The 18,344-nt window shown below is 40.7% G+C and overlaps 2 protein-coding genes across 4 annotated transcripts in view; both read right to left on the minus strand.

Annotated features, from left to right (window-relative positions):
* Positions 1–3,742, minus strand: part of LOC109892956 (folliculin-interacting protein 1) — a 34,499-nt gene extending 30,757 nt beyond the window's left edge. The window contains exons 1-3 of one of the 3 annotated variants that reach the window (XM_031826915.1): positions 3,598–3,742; positions 3,442–3,506; positions 2,937–3,023 (exon numbers count right to left, since the gene is read on the minus strand). Coding sequence is in view for 2 of the 3 variants with exons in the window: in XM_020485883.2 (XP_020341472.1) it covers positions 2,026–2,114 (89 nt within the window). In the remaining variant the exon portion in view is untranslated. Of the gene's footprint in view, positions 1–2,025; positions 2,214–2,936; positions 3,024–3,441; positions 3,507–3,597 lie in introns of those variants that run through there. The other 2 variants (XM_020485883.2, XM_031826914.1) reach the window with 2 other exon arrangements.
* A 4,250-nt stretch (positions 3,743–7,992) lies between these two features.
* LOC109892959 (long-chain-fatty-acid--CoA ligase 6) overlaps positions 7,993–18,344 on the minus strand; it is a 32,825-nt gene continuing 22,473 nt past the window's right edge. Inside the window, exons 15-20 of the mRNA XM_031826916.1 lie at positions 15,782–15,870; positions 14,148–14,264; positions 13,781–13,924; positions 10,760–10,861; positions 10,430–10,501; positions 7,993–10,290 (exon numbers count right to left, since the gene is read on the minus strand). Of these exons, the coding sequence (XP_031682776.1) occupies positions 10,150–10,290; positions 10,430–10,501; positions 10,760–10,861; positions 13,781–13,924; positions 14,148–14,264; positions 15,782–15,870 (665 nt within the window). The 3' untranslated portion in view covers positions 7,993–10,149. The remainder of the gene's footprint in view (positions 10,291–10,429; positions 10,502–10,759; positions 10,862–13,780; positions 13,925–14,147; positions 14,265–15,781; positions 15,871–18,344) is intronic.

Here is an 18,344-nt window from a genome sequence, read left to right on the forward strand (position 1 = left end):
GGCTTTTGGCCAGGTGGGCGTCCCACATATCCCGGAGCGGTTAAAGTCACCATTGGCCTCATGGTGAAATCCCCGAGTGTTTTCCTTCCTCTCCAGCAACTGAGTTAGGAAGGATGCCTGTATCTTTGTAGTGACTGGGTGTATTGATACACCATCCAAGTGTAATGGATAACTTCACCATGTTCAAAGGGATATTGAATGTCTGTATTTTTTTCAAACATTTTTTTACCCATCTACCAATAGGTGCCCTTCTTTGCGAGCCATTGGAAAACCTACCTGGTCTTTCTGGTTGAATCTGTGTTTGAAATTCACTGATCGACTGCGACCTTACAGATAATTGAATGTGTGGGGTACAGAGATGAGGTAGTCATTCAAAAATTGTGTTAAACGCTATTATTGCACACAGAGTGAGTCCACGCAACTTATGTGACTTGTTAAGCAGATTACTCCTGAACTGATTTAGGCTTGCCATAACAAATGGGTTGAACACACATTATTCCACTTTGACATTATGGGGTATTGTGTGTAGATCAGTGACACACAATCTCAATTTAATCAATTTTAAATTCAGGCTGTAACACAACAACATGTGGAAAAGGTAAAAGGGGTGTGAATACCTTCTGACTGGGGAAGGAGCAGTGTGTTTTGAGTTCTGACTCAAGGCTGTGTGTGTTGTTCTGTGGTACAGGAAGGAAGCCGTTTGCATTCGGGGCAGGCTGGGAAGCAAACAAAGCCTTTGGCAGGTATCTCTCAGCGATATACAGTATACTGCCCTTGGTCACACGTAGCCAGGGAGTCAGGGTAATATGTGCTCTGTTAAGGGTTTTCCTCAGAGGGTCAACCAACCTGCTGCCCTGCCTGGTATTCTTAGTCAGTCCAGTGTCAGTATCTGAGTCGTTTTACTGTCAGATAAGCAAATCAATAATTTTGTAGTAGGAGACACCAAAGTGCTTGAGTGTGTGTGTTAAAGTGAACTATCAGTCCCGCATGTCTGATGAATGAAGCCTGGGTGCACTTAAGTACATTTATTTGCAGGCCAGAAAGGGAATAGTAACCCATGCCACGATGGGGGCCTGTGCAAAATGATCTCCCCTGCATCTCTCTCTCAGCCTGGACATCTTTATGAATGTGGATTTGACACATATAGGGGAGGGTATTTAGTATCATGGGTTCTCATGAGTGACAGATATAAATGGAATCCACCTGAATTCATTGACATCTCTTAAAATGATAGGCCTATAATTCATAAGATCTATATTTTTAAATGTATAAAAGGATATCCCAATGCGCAGTAACAGAAGATAAATTTCAAACGTTTTGTAATTTCATAGCAATCAGAGAAACTATAGCACAACTAATGTAGTATTTTCTGCGCCTTCACAGAGCAGCTTCAGCTTGCCAGCCATCCATTTGTCATAGGCCCATTGAACAGTCACGTGCACAGAGCACATACTGTCCCTGGTTGACTGGCTGGCTTGTGACCACATCTCAATGCCTGCTACTGTACAATGATTTATATATATACACACAGGTACAGTAGCATGTCTGCAGCGCCGTTGTACATTGCACCGAGTGTTGATAATAATCTGGAATTGTAGCAAGCTAGTTATGAATATTTAATCATTCTAAAAATCGACAATTTAATCCACGGTAACACACCCCAATTATGAACACCCTATCCAGCCCAAATGAGTAACATTAGCATTAGAAGTTAACACTTGCTTTGTCTCGTGTTACCGAAACGTCTTCAAGTAATTTCCACCAAGAGTGGCGGTATTGCCTTATTTCCTACCAAGACCCAACATGTTCCCTGAGCGAGTTCACAGGGTGGGTTAACGTTAGCTAGCCGGTGGCAACAATAAGGGCCGCATTCAGCTGCTGTCATCACACATTAGTTACACTAATACCGATTGCATAGCAGTATCCTAACACAGGGCTCCGGACCTTCTGCTCACCTCTTTCACAAGATGAGCTGCTCAACTGACGTTAGCTAGCTGGTTTATTATGGATAGCATGCGCACGTACCTGAACGCGGGATCCTCTTTGTTGCATCTTGGGGGCGGCGAAAAGGCATTTCTTTTATTAAAAAGTTTATGGAAAAGAGTTGGAGGCATTTTGTACCAAATATTTAGGTACAGAACGTCTCGCTTTCTTTTAAATCCAAGAGCAACGCTAGTTCCTTGAAACTAATTCCATTTGTGTCGGAGTCATATGACAAGCATTAGTCACACGAGCTGCTTGGAAACCCACTACATGTTTGTGATTGGACGATGATCCACTGCTCCTTGTCGAAAATACTTGATTGGCTGATATTTTTGGACAAGCACCACGTGGTCAATAGAAATGCTGTGTTGATGTTTTGGCTTAAAGTTACCATCTGGTCGAGATACGAAATAAAATGTACATTAAAAACTCCTAAAACATAATAAAGAATCCATATATATATCCCAGGCCAGGACACCGTAGAATATTACATATTTTGATAAGTTAAATATGGTTCATATTCAATTCCTAGCCTGAAACATACTGTATGTCACATGTCAAATAGCTCAAATACCAGCTCTTCTCCAACAGGGTGGTAATATTATCAATGTATTTAGTTAAACAAAATCAATGTACATAATGTATTACAGCAACAGAATTTCAGACATATTTTTTATTATTATTTTTAAACAAACAGACAACCTGTACATGGACTGTGAAAACATTCTCTTTTTTTTTTACAGAATTGTCCTAAAATAAATAATTAAACAAATGTACAAACTGCCTTTTTATTAGTGTTGTATATCTTTTACAATTGTGTATTGAATTACAAGTTTGCAAAACTATTTCAAAACATGCTTACAGGGCCTTGTGAGATGAATGTGTTGTGAAAATGACAAGTAAAATAAGGTTATATAAGAGCTTCAGCCAATGTGGTTTGTTTGCTTTCTCACCTCGATGGATGGCAGCTTTAACAAGTTGTGGTAGCTTTCCTTCCTGGTGGGGTGGAACCAGCACACCTTGCACAGCTGGTTCTGGAACTGCAGAGTGAATAAAGCACAATATTCAATAAAAACTATAGAAAATGAACAGATGTAGCAGCAGATTAATCATACTCAATAACCATCACTATCATTTATTATAACAAAACAGTATGTTTCATGGATAGGGTGGCAGGAATTGAGCCCAATTTGAGCCCAATTTACAGCCAATAAATAGAGACAAGTTTTTCCTGGTCCAGTCACAATAGTCCGGAAAAGCACCTGGCCCTACTCATGGAAATGCTTGAAAGGACATGATGAAAGGTCTCATGCATGACCTCTAATGGACATTTTGAGTAATTACATATTTCTTCAAGACATTTCAGTGCAGGGTAAACAGAGACCGAGGACGTGGAATTTACAGTTTATTTTACAAAAATCTGCAAGACGTCATCCTGTGTAGAAATTGTGAGCATACCAAACAGCTTCATCCTCATCTTCAAATGCATCTGTCGAAGGTACACCAACATTGGTGAATGTCATCTGGTGGCGAAAAATACCAGGCCCATGGTCAGTCAAACAACATTCTATGACAGCGACTCATCCAGTTTGCCCATTCAGAGAGAATGCTTACCCTCGGGGAGGAGTACCTCTGCCACAATTTTTTACAGAAGTGTCCTTTTCTTTCTCGTCTGCAAAGTCAAAGAACTTGGTTTGCTCCGGGGAGTGTTGTGTGGGTCTTTTCTGGACTTGTGGGGCTTCTTCAGGGGCAGACGTCTCTCTGTCGCCCCCTGTGTTTCCGGTCCTCTCAGTGATTTCACTGGCCGTGTGGCCACTGACAGGCTCACATTGTTCACCACCATCTTCTCAGTGGTAACAGAGTCACTGAATGTTACTCTCTTCCTGCATTTGATCTTCCTGGGTCTAATCATCACTGACTTTGAGAGAAAGATTTCATTGCGAACATTCATACACTATTTTTGTGTGTGTTTTTTTTTATTAACCTTTATTCAACCAGGAAAAGCCCCTTGATACTCAGAGTCTCTTTTTCAGACGATTCACAATTTCTCTTGAGAATGAAACAATTTCTCTTTAAATGCCACTGAGATACAGCCGGAATCTGAGAAATACAAAAAGACAGGTGAGCGTTTTCATACTCGTGGTGTTTCCTTGGGGACTGAGGGCACAGTTAATTCACCAGGTAAGGGTGTTCTTTCAATGGAAATAGGCACTGTACAGCTTGTCTACAAATACATGGGAAATAAATCATCAGTTCGATATGTGTCCTCCTGCTTTTGTTAGGTGTTTGACAGAAATAAGTCAATTATATATTATAAACAAAAAATATCAATGATAAACAAATCCCTAAAAATGTGTTTCTAATGGGCAGAGCTAAATGGCTGTGAACAAAGAAATGTCATTTGTTAGGATATACTGTTTCATTCTATGAAAAAATGAATGTGACATCTAATACATTGAATCCAATCTACCTCTTTTCCTGATCTTATCTATCATTCATTTTGGAGATGTCTGCAAAGATACAAATAACATTTTGGAGATGTCTGCAAAGATACAAATAACATTTTGGAGATGTCTGCAAAGATACAAATAACATTTTGGAGATGTCTGCAAAGATACAAATAACATTTTGCACACATAAAGAAGCATGGAATACTTTATATCCCAGGTTGGCAACGTTTCACTTTCCTTTTAAAAACGACACATTGTCTGTGTCCCATGGCAACCTATTAGCTAGATAGTGCACTACTCTTGACCAGAGACCAGTGAGCCATGGTCAAAAGTAGTGCACTATATAGGGATAGGGTGTCATTTGGGACACAGCTTGTACAGTATGTCCAGTAGTGCACTGTATCCCTTACCTATGATGGAGGACAGGTTAGAAGGCTGCTGCATATTCATGTCCTCAGCATGGCTGACATCTAGGATAATAGAGTTTTTCACATGCAGGTCCAAAAGCTCCTCACTGGGGAAGGCCACTGTCTCTTCTAAACCGCAAGAACGATGGGATTGAATTAGTGTTGTAACGATACCAAAATTTGACTAACAATACATTACCAAGTATCACGATACTGAGTAGTAGGGTCTGCATCCCGTCTCGGCATGACAGATAAATAAAAAATAAATTAACTGATGGAGGAATAGAAGAGCAAACAGAGAGAAGCAGGTGAGTGAGGGCTGTTAGGTGATTCGGAGAGAAGCAGGTGAGTGAGGGCTGGTAGGGGATGCGGAGAGAAACAGGTGAGTGAGGGCTGGTAGGGGATGCGGAGAGAAACAGGTGAGTGAGGGCCGGTAGGGGATGCGGAGAGAAGCAGGTGAGTGAGCGCTGGTAGAGGATGCTGGGAGAAGCAGGTGAGTGAGGGCTGGTAGAGGATGCGGAGAGAAGCAGGTGAGTGAGCGCTGGTAGAGGATGCTATGAGAAGCAGGTGAGTGAGGGCTGGTAGAGGATGCGGAGAAAAGCAGGTGAGTGAGCGCTGGTAGAGGATGCAGAGAGAAGCAGGTGAGTGAGGGCTGGTAAGGGACACTGGGAGAAGCAGGTGAGTGAGGGATGGTCAGGGATGCAGAGAGAAGCAGGTGAGTGAGGGCTGGTAAGGGATGCTGGGAGAAGCAGGTGAGTGAGGGCTGGTAAGGGATGCTGGGAGAAGCAGGTGAGTGAGGGCTGGTAAGGGATACTGGGAGAAGCAGGTGAGTGAGGGCTGGTAGAGGATGCAGCTGGTTTATTACAGCTGCCACACGTGATATGAGCATGAAAGTGAAGTGGATATTATTGGACCTGTGCATTCAAGAGACCAGTGGCTGTTGCTTAAATTCAACTGAATTTATAAACAAAACTGACTTTATACACATTTTATAACAGGCGCCAGCAGGTTCTTTAGATCGGTAGGGTTGAAAACTTCAGTAGTATCATATGAAACGGTACTATGGTATTCTAAAAATGTTGGTGTCATAAGTATCATGACGTTTTGGTATCATGATATTACCATGGTACCGGTATACCATGCAACACTAGATTTAATAACCCATGTCAATCAACTTCTTACAGCATAGGCTGTCAGCCAGGTATTTTTACAGTGCCTGCTGAGTCCCAGACCAACACACACATACACACCATAGACTTCCTCTCTGTGGAACACCTCAGGTGAGATTAGACTGCTGGTGCTGGTGTCGCTTGAGATAAAATCATCTGTCAGTTTCATCACAATCCAACAGGAGGGAGGAAACACCCATTGGCAAAACTGCACCTAGAAAATACATTACATTCAGTGGTCAGCTTTCTGACACAATTACAATCCAAAACATCACAGCCCAAAAGGAGCAAATCCCCTACATCCCTTCACTCACTCACTGACAACAACAACATTTATTTTTTTCCAAACTCAACTTGCACAATCTTCTGTGCAGTGATAAGCTAGATGTCATGACTTCCGCCGAAGTCGGTTCCTCTCCTTGTTCGGGCGGTGTTCGGCGGTCGACGTCACCGGTCGTCTAGCCATTGCCGATCCACTTTTCATTTTCCATTTGTTTTGTCTTGTTTTCCCACACACCTGGTTTACATTCCCTCATTACGTGACATGTATATACCCCTCTGTTCCCCCCCATGTCTGTGTGTGGAATTGTTTGTTGTAAAGTGTATGTGCATTTCTAACTGGTTTGCGACGGGTTATTTAAACCCGTTGTTTCTGGGTGCAGTTTGTTTTGCCTAAATAAACTGCTCTGGTTGTTACCTATGTCTGCCCTCCTGCGCCTGACTTCCCTGCAGCCAGTTTACGCACCTCTTACACTAGAGTAAATCGGAGGTGAAGCAAACTGGTTTTATTGAATGTTTTCAGTAATCAGGGGAGCAGTTGACGAGACAGATCTGTTGAGGTAAGCACTGTAATGGGATGTCAATGGGATGATCAGTCACTTTATTGTAGCTCCAAATCTTACCTGACTGCATCCCAAATGGCACCAGGGCCCATATGGCTCTGCTCAAAAATATCGCACTATATGGGGAATAGGGTACCATTTGGGACTCATCCTTATGACTGCTATTAATTGCTAAGCAGATGAAGCAGCTCACCTGTGGTTAGTGCATATTGACTCATTTATGGGTGTTGGGACCTTTTTTGCTGTGCAGAGAGGGGTTTAGCGAAGAGTCCCTTCAGTTCTTAGGATTAAACAAAAGATGTGCTTAATGACCAGCTTGTCTGGCATCCAGACCAATTTGCTTCTGCCAGGCAAGGGAACAGCAACCATAGTAGGAAAACCTACTGATCAGCTATGAGCAGGGCTTAACTTTCTCTGCAAGGTAGAAAACTAGTTTGGTAATGAGCACACTGGGCTTGGGTTATTTTTTTTGTCCACCAGATGTGCTGTAGGTAAATGTGTGTAGCTGGTTGTCAGAAATTGTTTTTCTAATAATGTTATAGATGGCTACTGTATATCTTATCTGTGTAGGAATACATTCAAATAAGTCTAGGGAGATATGGCCTTCAGGTATAATCATAGTAGCTCATACTGTAATTGTTCAAACAAAATACGAATACGAGCTAACAAACGTGTTTGAGTGACCAGGGAATGACCCCTGCTAAACTAGCTACTGCTAGCTAGGCAACATATTTTTTTTTTGCCCAGGTGTTTCACTTGTTAGATCAAATTAGAAAGCCAGCGAATCAGAAAGATAGTTTGAACAAAATATTATTAATTAAATTATTAAAATATTGTAATTTGCCATAGCGAGTATTTCAATTCTGGATCTTCAGCAACTTGAATGAGCTTGAGCCTCTCGAGCTATTCAGAAATGATTTTGAATGGTGGTGTTCTCCCCCTATAATGTATTTCTGCGACCCCTGCTGGTCATAAAAGTGAGATGCAAAAATAGAGTACACTTGCGCCAAATCATTTGTTTATAATCACCCCATTTTATAACTAACTCATTGTTCTATCTGTCCTAACGCTGTACCAGGTTTGAAACATGACCTCACCTGGAGTCATGTCATTAGTGAAAGAAGGAAAAACAGTATTCAAATATCCAACATGTACAGCTTTATTCCTCTCCTGCCCATCATTTAGATTTACTATAAAACATACTATTATTTATATATTTTTAAACATACTACATGATTATTTATATTCTGCCCTGTTTACATTCATCAGATGGAATTTGACTATACATTTTCTATTGATTCCTCACCAGTCCCATGGTTTCACATGCAAAGAAAAGTTGTATACCTTTTATGCTTTACATTAATTTACAAAAGTGCTGTACAAGCATGCTTGTTCTGCCAGATGCAATGTACACAATCCTCATACTCTCCCCTACATATGTCAATCACATCTTATCTGTGAAGTGGATTCATGTTATCCTCTGAACAGCTTGTTGGTAAGCAGAGACTTGTGATTGTGACTCAGGATTAAAAATTAAAATAAATTCTGGTTAGATATTTATGTGACAGGTGTATTTGTCCAGGCAGAAATGACTGAGAGTGGCCTCAACTGGTGCAAACTTGAAAAACTTGCCCCAAAATAAGTGAGATGGAGGAGGACTACCATCAACGGCCTATGGTCTTTATAGGAGCCAAGGGCTTAAATCAAGTTTTTTTTTTGACACGGTGTAAAATATTTAAATAGTGTTTTACCAAATAAAATGAGCTGGATTTTCCAAATGCATTATATTAATCTGTGTGATGGACGCTATGATTTGAGCCCTGGCTGACTGTGTCACAACACTGTGTTAGCCTGCAGAGCTAAATCATGTAGGCATGTACTTTCTGGGCTAGTCTTCAGGCCTCAGTTCACTCAAAACCCAGTAAAATTACAATTGCTAGCCTTTCCTTGAGTCAAAACCCTTACCCCCCATGTAACTTTGATATGGAGGTTAATTGGTTAGCTGTAACAGACAATGTGAGGTTCTACTGCCCACAAACATATTTCAGAGGCTCTGTAAGTGCAGCCTTTCCCCCACTAAAATCAGACATCAAATATGATGATGAAACATCATCTGAGGTACTTGAAGAAAATATACCCTATAGACCTTCAGCGCTCAAAATTGTGGTTGTTGGCTGCTGAGAAGAAGCAGGCGCTAGCATCTGCTAGCTCGACGTAGACTTCTGTTGTGCCATAGTAAACTTCAACCAATCACACAGCCACACTAACTGTGTAAAGCTCAATAGACTCCAAAAGCACAGGATGAACACTTCTATGGAGACTGTGCCACCTGTCCAACCATGGGCATGCTCATATTACCCTTTATCACTATCATGATCATAGTTAACACTTTGTCTATATCGCCCAGCCAAATGAGTCAGTGTTGCAATGCAGGTAATCCTGTTTTAGTTTGATCGAGCATCGCTTGACATGGAAAATAAATAAATAAATATTCCCAGAATTTATTTGATTTTTCTCTGCCCCATCCCCACCCCTAATCCCTATTGATGCACTCATTCAATACAAGGATATGGTGATGATTCCATATGACAGAAAATTCAATAAAAGTTACAATTCATCTCACTACACGCAAAAAAAAAAATCCATCCATATGCTTACATCTACATCTACATAGTGATACTTTGCGACCAAAATGAACTCCAAAGCCTATACATTTGTACTATGTAAACTCAAAATGCCACTGTCCATTTTGTTCTAACCTCCGTCAAATGGGTGGAGCTTGTCGATATCGACTACATGAGAAAGCCTTACAGTTTGACTGTCGACGGCCAGAATATCCCAGGACAAATTTTGAAGTATCATGTAACAATAGTCCCAACAATGCAGAGCACACTGCATGCACTGCCCTTAGCCTATGTATGTATGTTCTTACCAGGCAAACTCTGAGCACATCATGTCAGGAAAAAAAACTGATGCAATCTTTAAGTTATGTTTTGATAGGCCTACAAAGGAAAGAGGAACGTGCAGGCTATGTTGACTGTCTGTTGCTGCCGTTTCAAGATGGAGAGGAGGCTGATTTGGTTGAAGATCTACATTGGCTGCCGTGGGGCAGCGGGCAACACTCGGTCAGCGGGCGTCAAAAGAGAAATCGATTATTCCTTCCTGAACCACAGTCAGTAACTTGTTTGGCTGATTTGAGTCTGTTTTTGTGGTTTCATAGGGGTGAAGTGAAGTGAAGGGTAAATGTGAATGAGGAGTGATGTTGCTGAGAACCAGGCTTTTAGTTTGTGGTCGTGTTTCACATGGAGATGTTTTCGTACAGGTCTTCAATCTTCTCCTTGAAAAACTCCCTCAGCTCAGGCCTCTTTGCTTTTAGTGTCGGAGTCAACAGGCCATTCTGTATCGAGAATAGCTCATTATGGACGTAGATGTTTTTCACCTTAGGAGAGAATGAAGACATTATAAAATGTAGACAGGATCCTGTGTCATCATCGAGTTCTCTTTCAGATACTTGTCATTTGTTAAAACGGAGTGTCAGTTGCCCCCACCAATGAACACCTCACAATTGACACACCCACCTGCTCAAACGAGTGGAGGCCGCTCGCCTTGCCCAGTCGCTGCAAGTCTTCCATGATGGCTTTCTTCAGGACCTTTACACAAACAGAGACACACCACCACCACACTATGACTCTCGAAGATGATACCGTGTGCTGTGCCAACCTATTCAACAAAGGGCCCAACTCTTAACAAAAAGGTGTTCAACAGGGCACCCTTTCATTTTGTATAATCAGTTTACTGAGAATCTAGGGCTATTTCTCTATTCACCTAACACATAGTTGACACCTTTCATCATGGCAACAAATGGAACAAACACACCATTGAACGTAGACTAATTTAAAATCACATACAGTATTTTTACAGAGGTCCCGATAGCTCCCCTCCATGCCTTTCTTCAGGGCCCAAGCAGGCATTGTCTCTGGGTCAGGAACAACTATGGCAACCAGACAGGACTGGAAGAGTAACAGACCATATAGTATATGAACATTAGAAGTTAGAAAGGGGAGAAAATAAATATATACAGAACCAGTCAAAAGTGTGGACACACCTATCAATCAAACGTTTTTATGAAGCCCTTTTTACAAAATTTACTCATTCAAGGGTTGTTATTTTTTTACTATTTTCTACATTGTAGGATAATAGAGAAGACATCAACACAATGAAATAACACATATAGGATCATGTAGTAACCAAAAAAGTTAGCAGTAACCAAAAAGGTTTTGACTCAAACACAAAGGAAAGGCTAGCAATTATAATTTTAGTGGTGGTTGAGAGAAAAGTTCAAATATATTTTAGATTCTTCAAAGTAGCCACCCTTTGCCTTGATGACAGCGTTGCACGCTCTTGGCATTCTCTCAACCAGCTTCACCTAGAATGCTTTTCCAACAGTCTTGAAAGAGTTCCCACATATGCTGAGCACTTGTTGGGTGCTTTTCCTTTATTCTGCGCTCCAACTCATTCCAAACCATCTCAATTGGGTTGAGGTCTGGTGATTGTGGAGGCCAGGAGATCTGATGCAGCACTCCATCACTCTCCTTCTTGGTCAAATAGCCCGTACACAGCCGGGAGGTGTGTTGGGTCATTGTCCTGACGAAAAACAAATGATAGTGGGACTAATTTCAAACCAGACAGGATGGCATATCGCTGCAGAATTCTGTGGTAGCCATGCTGGTTGAGTGTGCCTTGAATTCTAAATAGGTCACAGAGTGTCAATAGCAAAGCACCCCCACACCATCACACCTCCTCCTCCATGCTTCACGGTGGGAACCACACATGCAGAGACCATCCGTTCACCTACTCTGCGTCTCACAAAGACACGGCGGTTGCAACCAAACATTTGGACTCATCAGACCAAACGACAGATTTCCACCGGTCTAAGGTCCATTGCTCATGTTTCTTGCGCCGAGCAAGTCTCTTCTTAATGGTGTCCTTTAGTAGTGGTTTCTTTGCAGTAATTCGACCATGAAGGCCTGACTCACGCAGTCTCCTCTGAACAGTTGTTGAGATGTGTCTGTTACTTGAACTCTGAAGCATTTATTTGGGCTGCAATCTGAGGTGCAGTTAACTCTAATGAACATATCCTCTGCAGCAGAGGTAACTCTGGGTCTTCCTTTCCTGTGGCGGTCCTCATGTGACCCAATTTCATCATAGTGCTTGATGGTTTTTGCGACTGCACTTGAAGAAACTTTCAAAGTTCTTGACATTTTCTGGATTGACTGACCTTCATGTCTTAAAGTAATGATGTTGTTTTTGTTTGCTTATTTGAGCTGTTCTTGCCATAGTATGGAATTGGTCTTTTACCAAATAGGGGTATCTTCTGCATGCCACCCCTACCTTGTCACAACACAACTGATTGTCTCAAGCTCATTAAGGAAATAAATTCCACAAATGAACTTTTAACAAGGCACATCTGTTAATTGAAATGCCTTCCAGGTGACCACCTCATTAAGCTGGTTGAGAGAATGCCAAGAGTGTGCAAAGCTGTCATCAAGGCAAAGGGTGGCTACTTCGAAGAATCTCAAATATAAAATCTATTTGTATTTTTTAAACTTTTTTGGTTATTACATTATTCTATGTCTTCACTATTATTCTGCAATGTAGAAAATAGTAAAAATAAAGAAAAACCCTTGAATGAGTAGGTGTGGCCAAACATTCACTACCGTTCAAAAGTTTGGGGTCACTTAGAAATGTCCTTGTTTTCTTTGGAAAACATACATGAAATGAGTTGCAAAATGAATAGGAAATATAGTCAAGAGGTTGACAAGGTTATAAATAGTGATTTATTTTGCACCGGGGCCTCACACTCCTCTTTCTATTCTGGTTAGGGCCAGTTTGCACTGTTCTGTGAAGGGAGTAGTACACAGCGTTGTATGACATCTTCAGTTTCTTGGCAATTTCTTGCATGGAATAGCCTTAATTTCTCAGAACAAGAATAGACTGACGAGTTTCAGAAGAAACTGCTTTGTTTCTGGCCATTTGGAGCCTGTAATTGAACCCACAAATGCTGATGCTCCAGATACTCAACTAGTCTAAAGGCCAGTTTCATTGCTTCTTTAAACAAAACAACAGTTTTGATCAATTAGCCTTTTAAAATGATAAACTTGGATTAGCTAACACAATGTGCCATTGGAACACAGGAGTGATGGTTGCTGATAATGGGCCTCTGTACACCTTTTATGTAGATATTCCATAAAAGAAAAATCAGAAGTTTCCAGCTACAATAGTCATTTACAACATTAACAATGTCTACACTCTATTTCTGATCAATTTGATGTTATTTTAATGGACAAAAAAGTGCTTTTCTTTCAAAAACAAGGACATTTCTAAGTGACCCCAAACTTTAGAATGGTAGAGTATATATCATTTTATATGGTTTTTTTCTTCTGGATTATGGAAATTCTCCTGTGACTCCATTTTCATACATACATCTCTCTATGCACACACACACACACACACACACACATCACGGGAGGGAATGAGCTGGTGAAGACTGACTAGAACTGGGTGTGTTCAAGTCGTCGATGACCAATGCTCCCAAAGGAGCTACAGTGTGGACCTAAGTAAGTCTGTGTCTCTATGAAACTAGCTGGTCATAAACAGTGGCAAGCATATACTGTGGCATTAAGAAAATCCACTACTGACTTGACTGGATAAGTGTTTTATAAACAAATTGAGCGACATATATAATGAATTGGCTTGACCCGATTATCTATGTCCTCTGGCAACAAACAGAAAAACTAAAACTGCATGGGTTTGGTTTAGAGCACATGGGTTCTGGGTCCAGTGACCATCTCTCATAATGCTCAAGCAATGAAACCACGTGCTGTGATATGAAAAGGAAGAGAGGTGGTTAGGGAGGTAGGTTAGTTCACCTGTAGACTGTCACCATGGACATAGAGCTGGGTCACAGGCTCACAGCGGATGTAAATGTTCTCTATCTTCTCAGGGGAGATGTACTCTCCCTGGGCCAGCTTAAAGATGTGCTTCTTCCGGTCAATGATTTTTAGTGTACCGTTCTGAGGAGTGTAGGGGACAGGAGAGAAGGGGGCAGAAGTCATAAGGAGATAGTGGGAAACAGGTCTGAATCCTGTCTTGAATAACGCTCATACCTTACATTTTAACAGAGATTTTTGTGGATCGGATTCAACCATAAAATAGAATATTGTACAAGGATGACAAAGAGATGTTTGAGGAATTGTCTTTGCAAGTGAAAGGTCATAGACAAGCGGGTGTACGTACAGGTAACCATTTCCCTATGTCTCCGGTGTGGAGCCAACCGTCTGTGTCTAGCGTTTCAGCCGTCCTCCCTGGGTCTTTAAGGTAGCCCTTAAAAACATTGGGCCCTTTCACACACACCTAATGAGAGAAAGAGAGAGAAAGAGAGAGAGAAAGAGAGAGAGAAAGAGAGAGAGAAAGAGAGAGAGAAAGAGAGAGAGAAAGAAAGAGAGAAAGAAAGAGAGAGAAAGAGAGAAAGAGAGAGAAAGAGAAAGAGAGAAAGAGAGAGAAAGAGAGAGAGAGAGAAAGAGAGAGAGAAAGAGAGAGAGAAAGAGAGAGAAAGAGAAAGAGAAAGAGAGAGAAAGAGAGAGAGAAAGAGAGAGAGAAAGAGAGAGAGAAAGAGAAAGAGAAAGAGAAAGAGAGAGAAAGAGAGAAAGAGAGAGAAAGAGAGAGAGAGAGAGAGAAAGAGAGAAAGAGAGAAAGAGAAAGAAAGTGATAATTAAGGAGAATATGTTCAGCACCCAACTATCATTTTGACTAATGCTAACATATTGTACATACAGTGGCTATCAGAAGTATTCACCCCCCATTGCATTGTTTCACATTTTGTTGCGTTTCAAAGCAGGATTGAAATGAATTCAGCCCCCACTATGCTTGACAATAAGAGTTACTCATTGATGGGTTGTGTTGGATTTTCCCCACACCAAGGCTTTGCATTAAGGCCAAAAAGTGTATTCCTTTTCTCTCCCTTCTTCAGTATTACTTTAGTGCCTTCTGTCATACAGGATGCATGTTTTGGAATATTTTAATAATTTAATATTTTAATAATATAATATCTTTTCACTCTGTCATTTAGGCAATTATTGTGGACTACAATGTTGTTAATCCACCCTCAGTTCTTCCTTCACAGCCATTGAACTCTGTAGCAGTTAAAAATACAAATAAAATATTAAAAAATGTTAAATTCACCAATTGGCCTCAAGGTGACATCCCTGACATCCTTCTTTCCTGCAGCAGATCAGGAGGATGATTGTATATGTGTTGTGTCTGGGTGGTTTAATACACCATCCACGGCATAATTATTACCTTGACCATTCTTAAAAAGAGGTATTCAATGTCTGATATGTTATGGTTACCCATCACTGCCCTTCTTTATGAGGCTTTCCAAAAGCTCCCTGGTCTTTGTAGTTGAAATTCAATACTTCACTGAGGGACCTTACAGTACGTTGTATGTACACATGGAGGACAGAGGAAGGGATAGAATCAAAAATCATGTCAACCCCTATTATTATTATTATTATTTCACACAGAGGGAGTCTTATTTTGTGATTTGTGAAGCCAAATTCTACTCCTGAAATAATAAAGTCTTACCCAAACAAAAGGGGTAAACACTTTTGCAACTATATTTTAATTACATTTGTAGAATTTTCTTTTCACTTTGACATTGAGGACTTTGTGTAGGTTTATTACAACATCAACAACAAAAAAATCACAACCAAATCCATTTGAATCCTACTGTCACGGAACAAAATGTGAACCAATCCATGGTGGGGTGAATAATTCTGATACCCACTACAGCCTGAATGACCAACTGTCTGTGACCCTGTTCAAGTACAGATGATCAACCAAAAAATATGAAAATGTTTCATTCAACTCACCTCTCCTTCTCCTTTGGCAGCAAAGTAGTTCTTTTCAGCCACATCCACCAGCTTGATGAGGTTACATGGCAGTGGTGCCCCCACATGACCTAGAGTTAGTCATCAAAACAAGCACAAATATGAGCAAAAGAAATTGAGTTTACAGACAGTACTAATTGATGTCTTAATTTGTTTGATTCAAGTCATTACACAGTAAACTAGCTGCCACCAAAAAGTATGCATTACAGTATCACGCCCCAGAAAAGCATATATAAAGTTGAAAATGCAAAAACTTAGCCCTCTTGTTTATTTTCCAAAACCTAACACACAGGTGTCAAACTCATTCCACGGAGGGCCTAGCGCCATTTGCACACACTGTATATAGACGTTCTTTTTTTCTATTGTGTTATTGACTGTACGCTTGTTTATACCATGTGTAACTCTGTGTTGTTGTGTGTGCCACACAAAGCTTTGCTTTATCTTGGCCAGGTCGCAGTTGTAAATGAGAACTTGTTCTCAACTAGCTTACCTGGTTAAATAAAGGTGAAATAAAAAAGTTATAAAATAGTGTCTGCAGGTTTTCGATCCTCCCTTGTACCTGATTGATGAATTAAGGTCACTAATTAGTAAGGAACTCCCCACACCTGTTTGTCTAGGGCTTAATTGAAAGGAAAAACCTGCAGACACTAGGCACTCCATGGAATGTGTTTGATACCCCTGACATATAACGTATTCAACATGTATTCTATACTATGGTTTTACATCTATTATATCAACTGCAGTTGAAATATGCTCACCTTATCTTTCCAATTGTTTAACTGTTTCCTTTTCTGGTATTTTACTACTAGGTGGATACATTGACCACACCCCTCACACTGAGGACCAACCTGTATAGCCTACCACACCCTCTCTCATTAGCATCACCAGCTGAAGAGTTCTCCCTAATTGTCTTCCCCATGCCGTATATCGCGTGACAAACTCATTCCTTGGAGGGTTGAGTTTCTGTGGGTTTTCGCTCCTGCTTTGTACTTGATTGATCAATAAGGTCACTGATTAGTTAGGAACTCCCCTCACCTGGGTGTCTAGGTTTTAATTGGACACAAATTGAAAGGAAATAATGAAAACCAGCATACAGTTTGACACTATAATGGCCTATAATAATAACTTGTCCATTCCCTTTGCGTAATTATTCTGATGAAGGCTGAAATGTTCATATTTGAACCTTGCTAAAAGATCCTTATTTTTTTCTTTTTTAAATGATGAGTGAGCCTTGTGATGAAACATTTTGGTTGCACCTCAATTCACATTTATAGATCACACTTAATTTCTTAACATATAAGATTTGACGGCTTGCTCCCAACCATGGCCCAAGGAGTAAATAAGGGTATCAATCATTCCAATAAATTTTTGGACACCTTTTTAAGCGATAACTCCTTTGAAAATGCTATTATGCTGGAGTCACTGAGGACGGACAAAGTAATGTATTCCATTCTGAATGGAAAGACATCCAACTAGGACTGGACAAAACCCATCTACCTGGGGTGACATTATCTGACTAACCAACACCTGGACTGACACCTTGAATAGATGCTCTTTCGTGTTGAAGGCAGCCACAATCTCTTACCTACAAAAGAAGGAGAACAAACCCTAATAGAGACATAATTAGAAGAGTGTTTGAAAGATGGGCAACTAACCAGCAAACCTAAAATGAGCTGAGAGAGTGGAAAAAGGAGAAGTTCCACCGGGACAAAGAGAATACTCAGAGGTTTGTCTGTACTATCCAAGTCAGCCCCTAGAGCACAATACAGAAGTCATAAAAGAGGCCGCCGTCAACCCAGCTAGGGGAGTCTAGATGTACGTGACAATTCCATGCACCCCGCAAACTCTAGTAACCACCTCTAGTTCAACAGACACTGAACTACAGATGCCAATGGAACAACAAATCAGATGAACAGCACAATTCACAGTGAACCAATGGACAGGCGGATGAGATGAGACCAGAAAAACAAGGAGGAAACGAAATTACACAACACTACACAAACAAAAAGCCAAATAGTCAACCTTTCCCTAAAGCATCTTGAACCATCGGAAGTATCCCTCCTGAATCGAGGTTCGTCTTTTGTTCCCATTAATGACTTTATCTCTGTAGACCTTCAGACATTTTTCAGAACAATCAGATTACAGGAGTTTTTTTTTGTTGAGAAGTGAGGCTCATTCAGACTGAAACTTCTACATGCCACTTCCCTCTGACTCCACCTACAACGAACAGATCAGAGACATTGGAGGAAGCATTCAATCACAAAATCATAGATTTAAAAAAATGAAAAAGTACGAGTGTTAAGGTATTTCCAACACAACCTCACACGCCCTGTTCTAAACTTAGTAAAAAAAAGAAACGTCCTCACACTGTCAACTGTGTTTATTTTCAGCAAACTTAACATGTGTAAATATTTGTATGAACATAACAAGAATCAACAACTGAGACATAAACTGAACAAGTTCCACAGACATCTGTCTAACAGAAATTGAATAATGTGTCCCTGAACAAAGGGGGGGGGGGTCAAAATCAAAAGTAACAGTCAGT

This window comes from Oncorhynchus kisutch, linkage group LG6 (genome assembly GCF_002021735.2).
Source record: "Oncorhynchus kisutch isolate 150728-3 linkage group LG6, Okis_V2, whole genome shotgun sequence".
In the NCBI taxonomy this organism is placed as follows: Eukaryota; Metazoa; Chordata; class Actinopteri; order Salmoniformes; family Salmonidae; genus Oncorhynchus; species Oncorhynchus kisutch.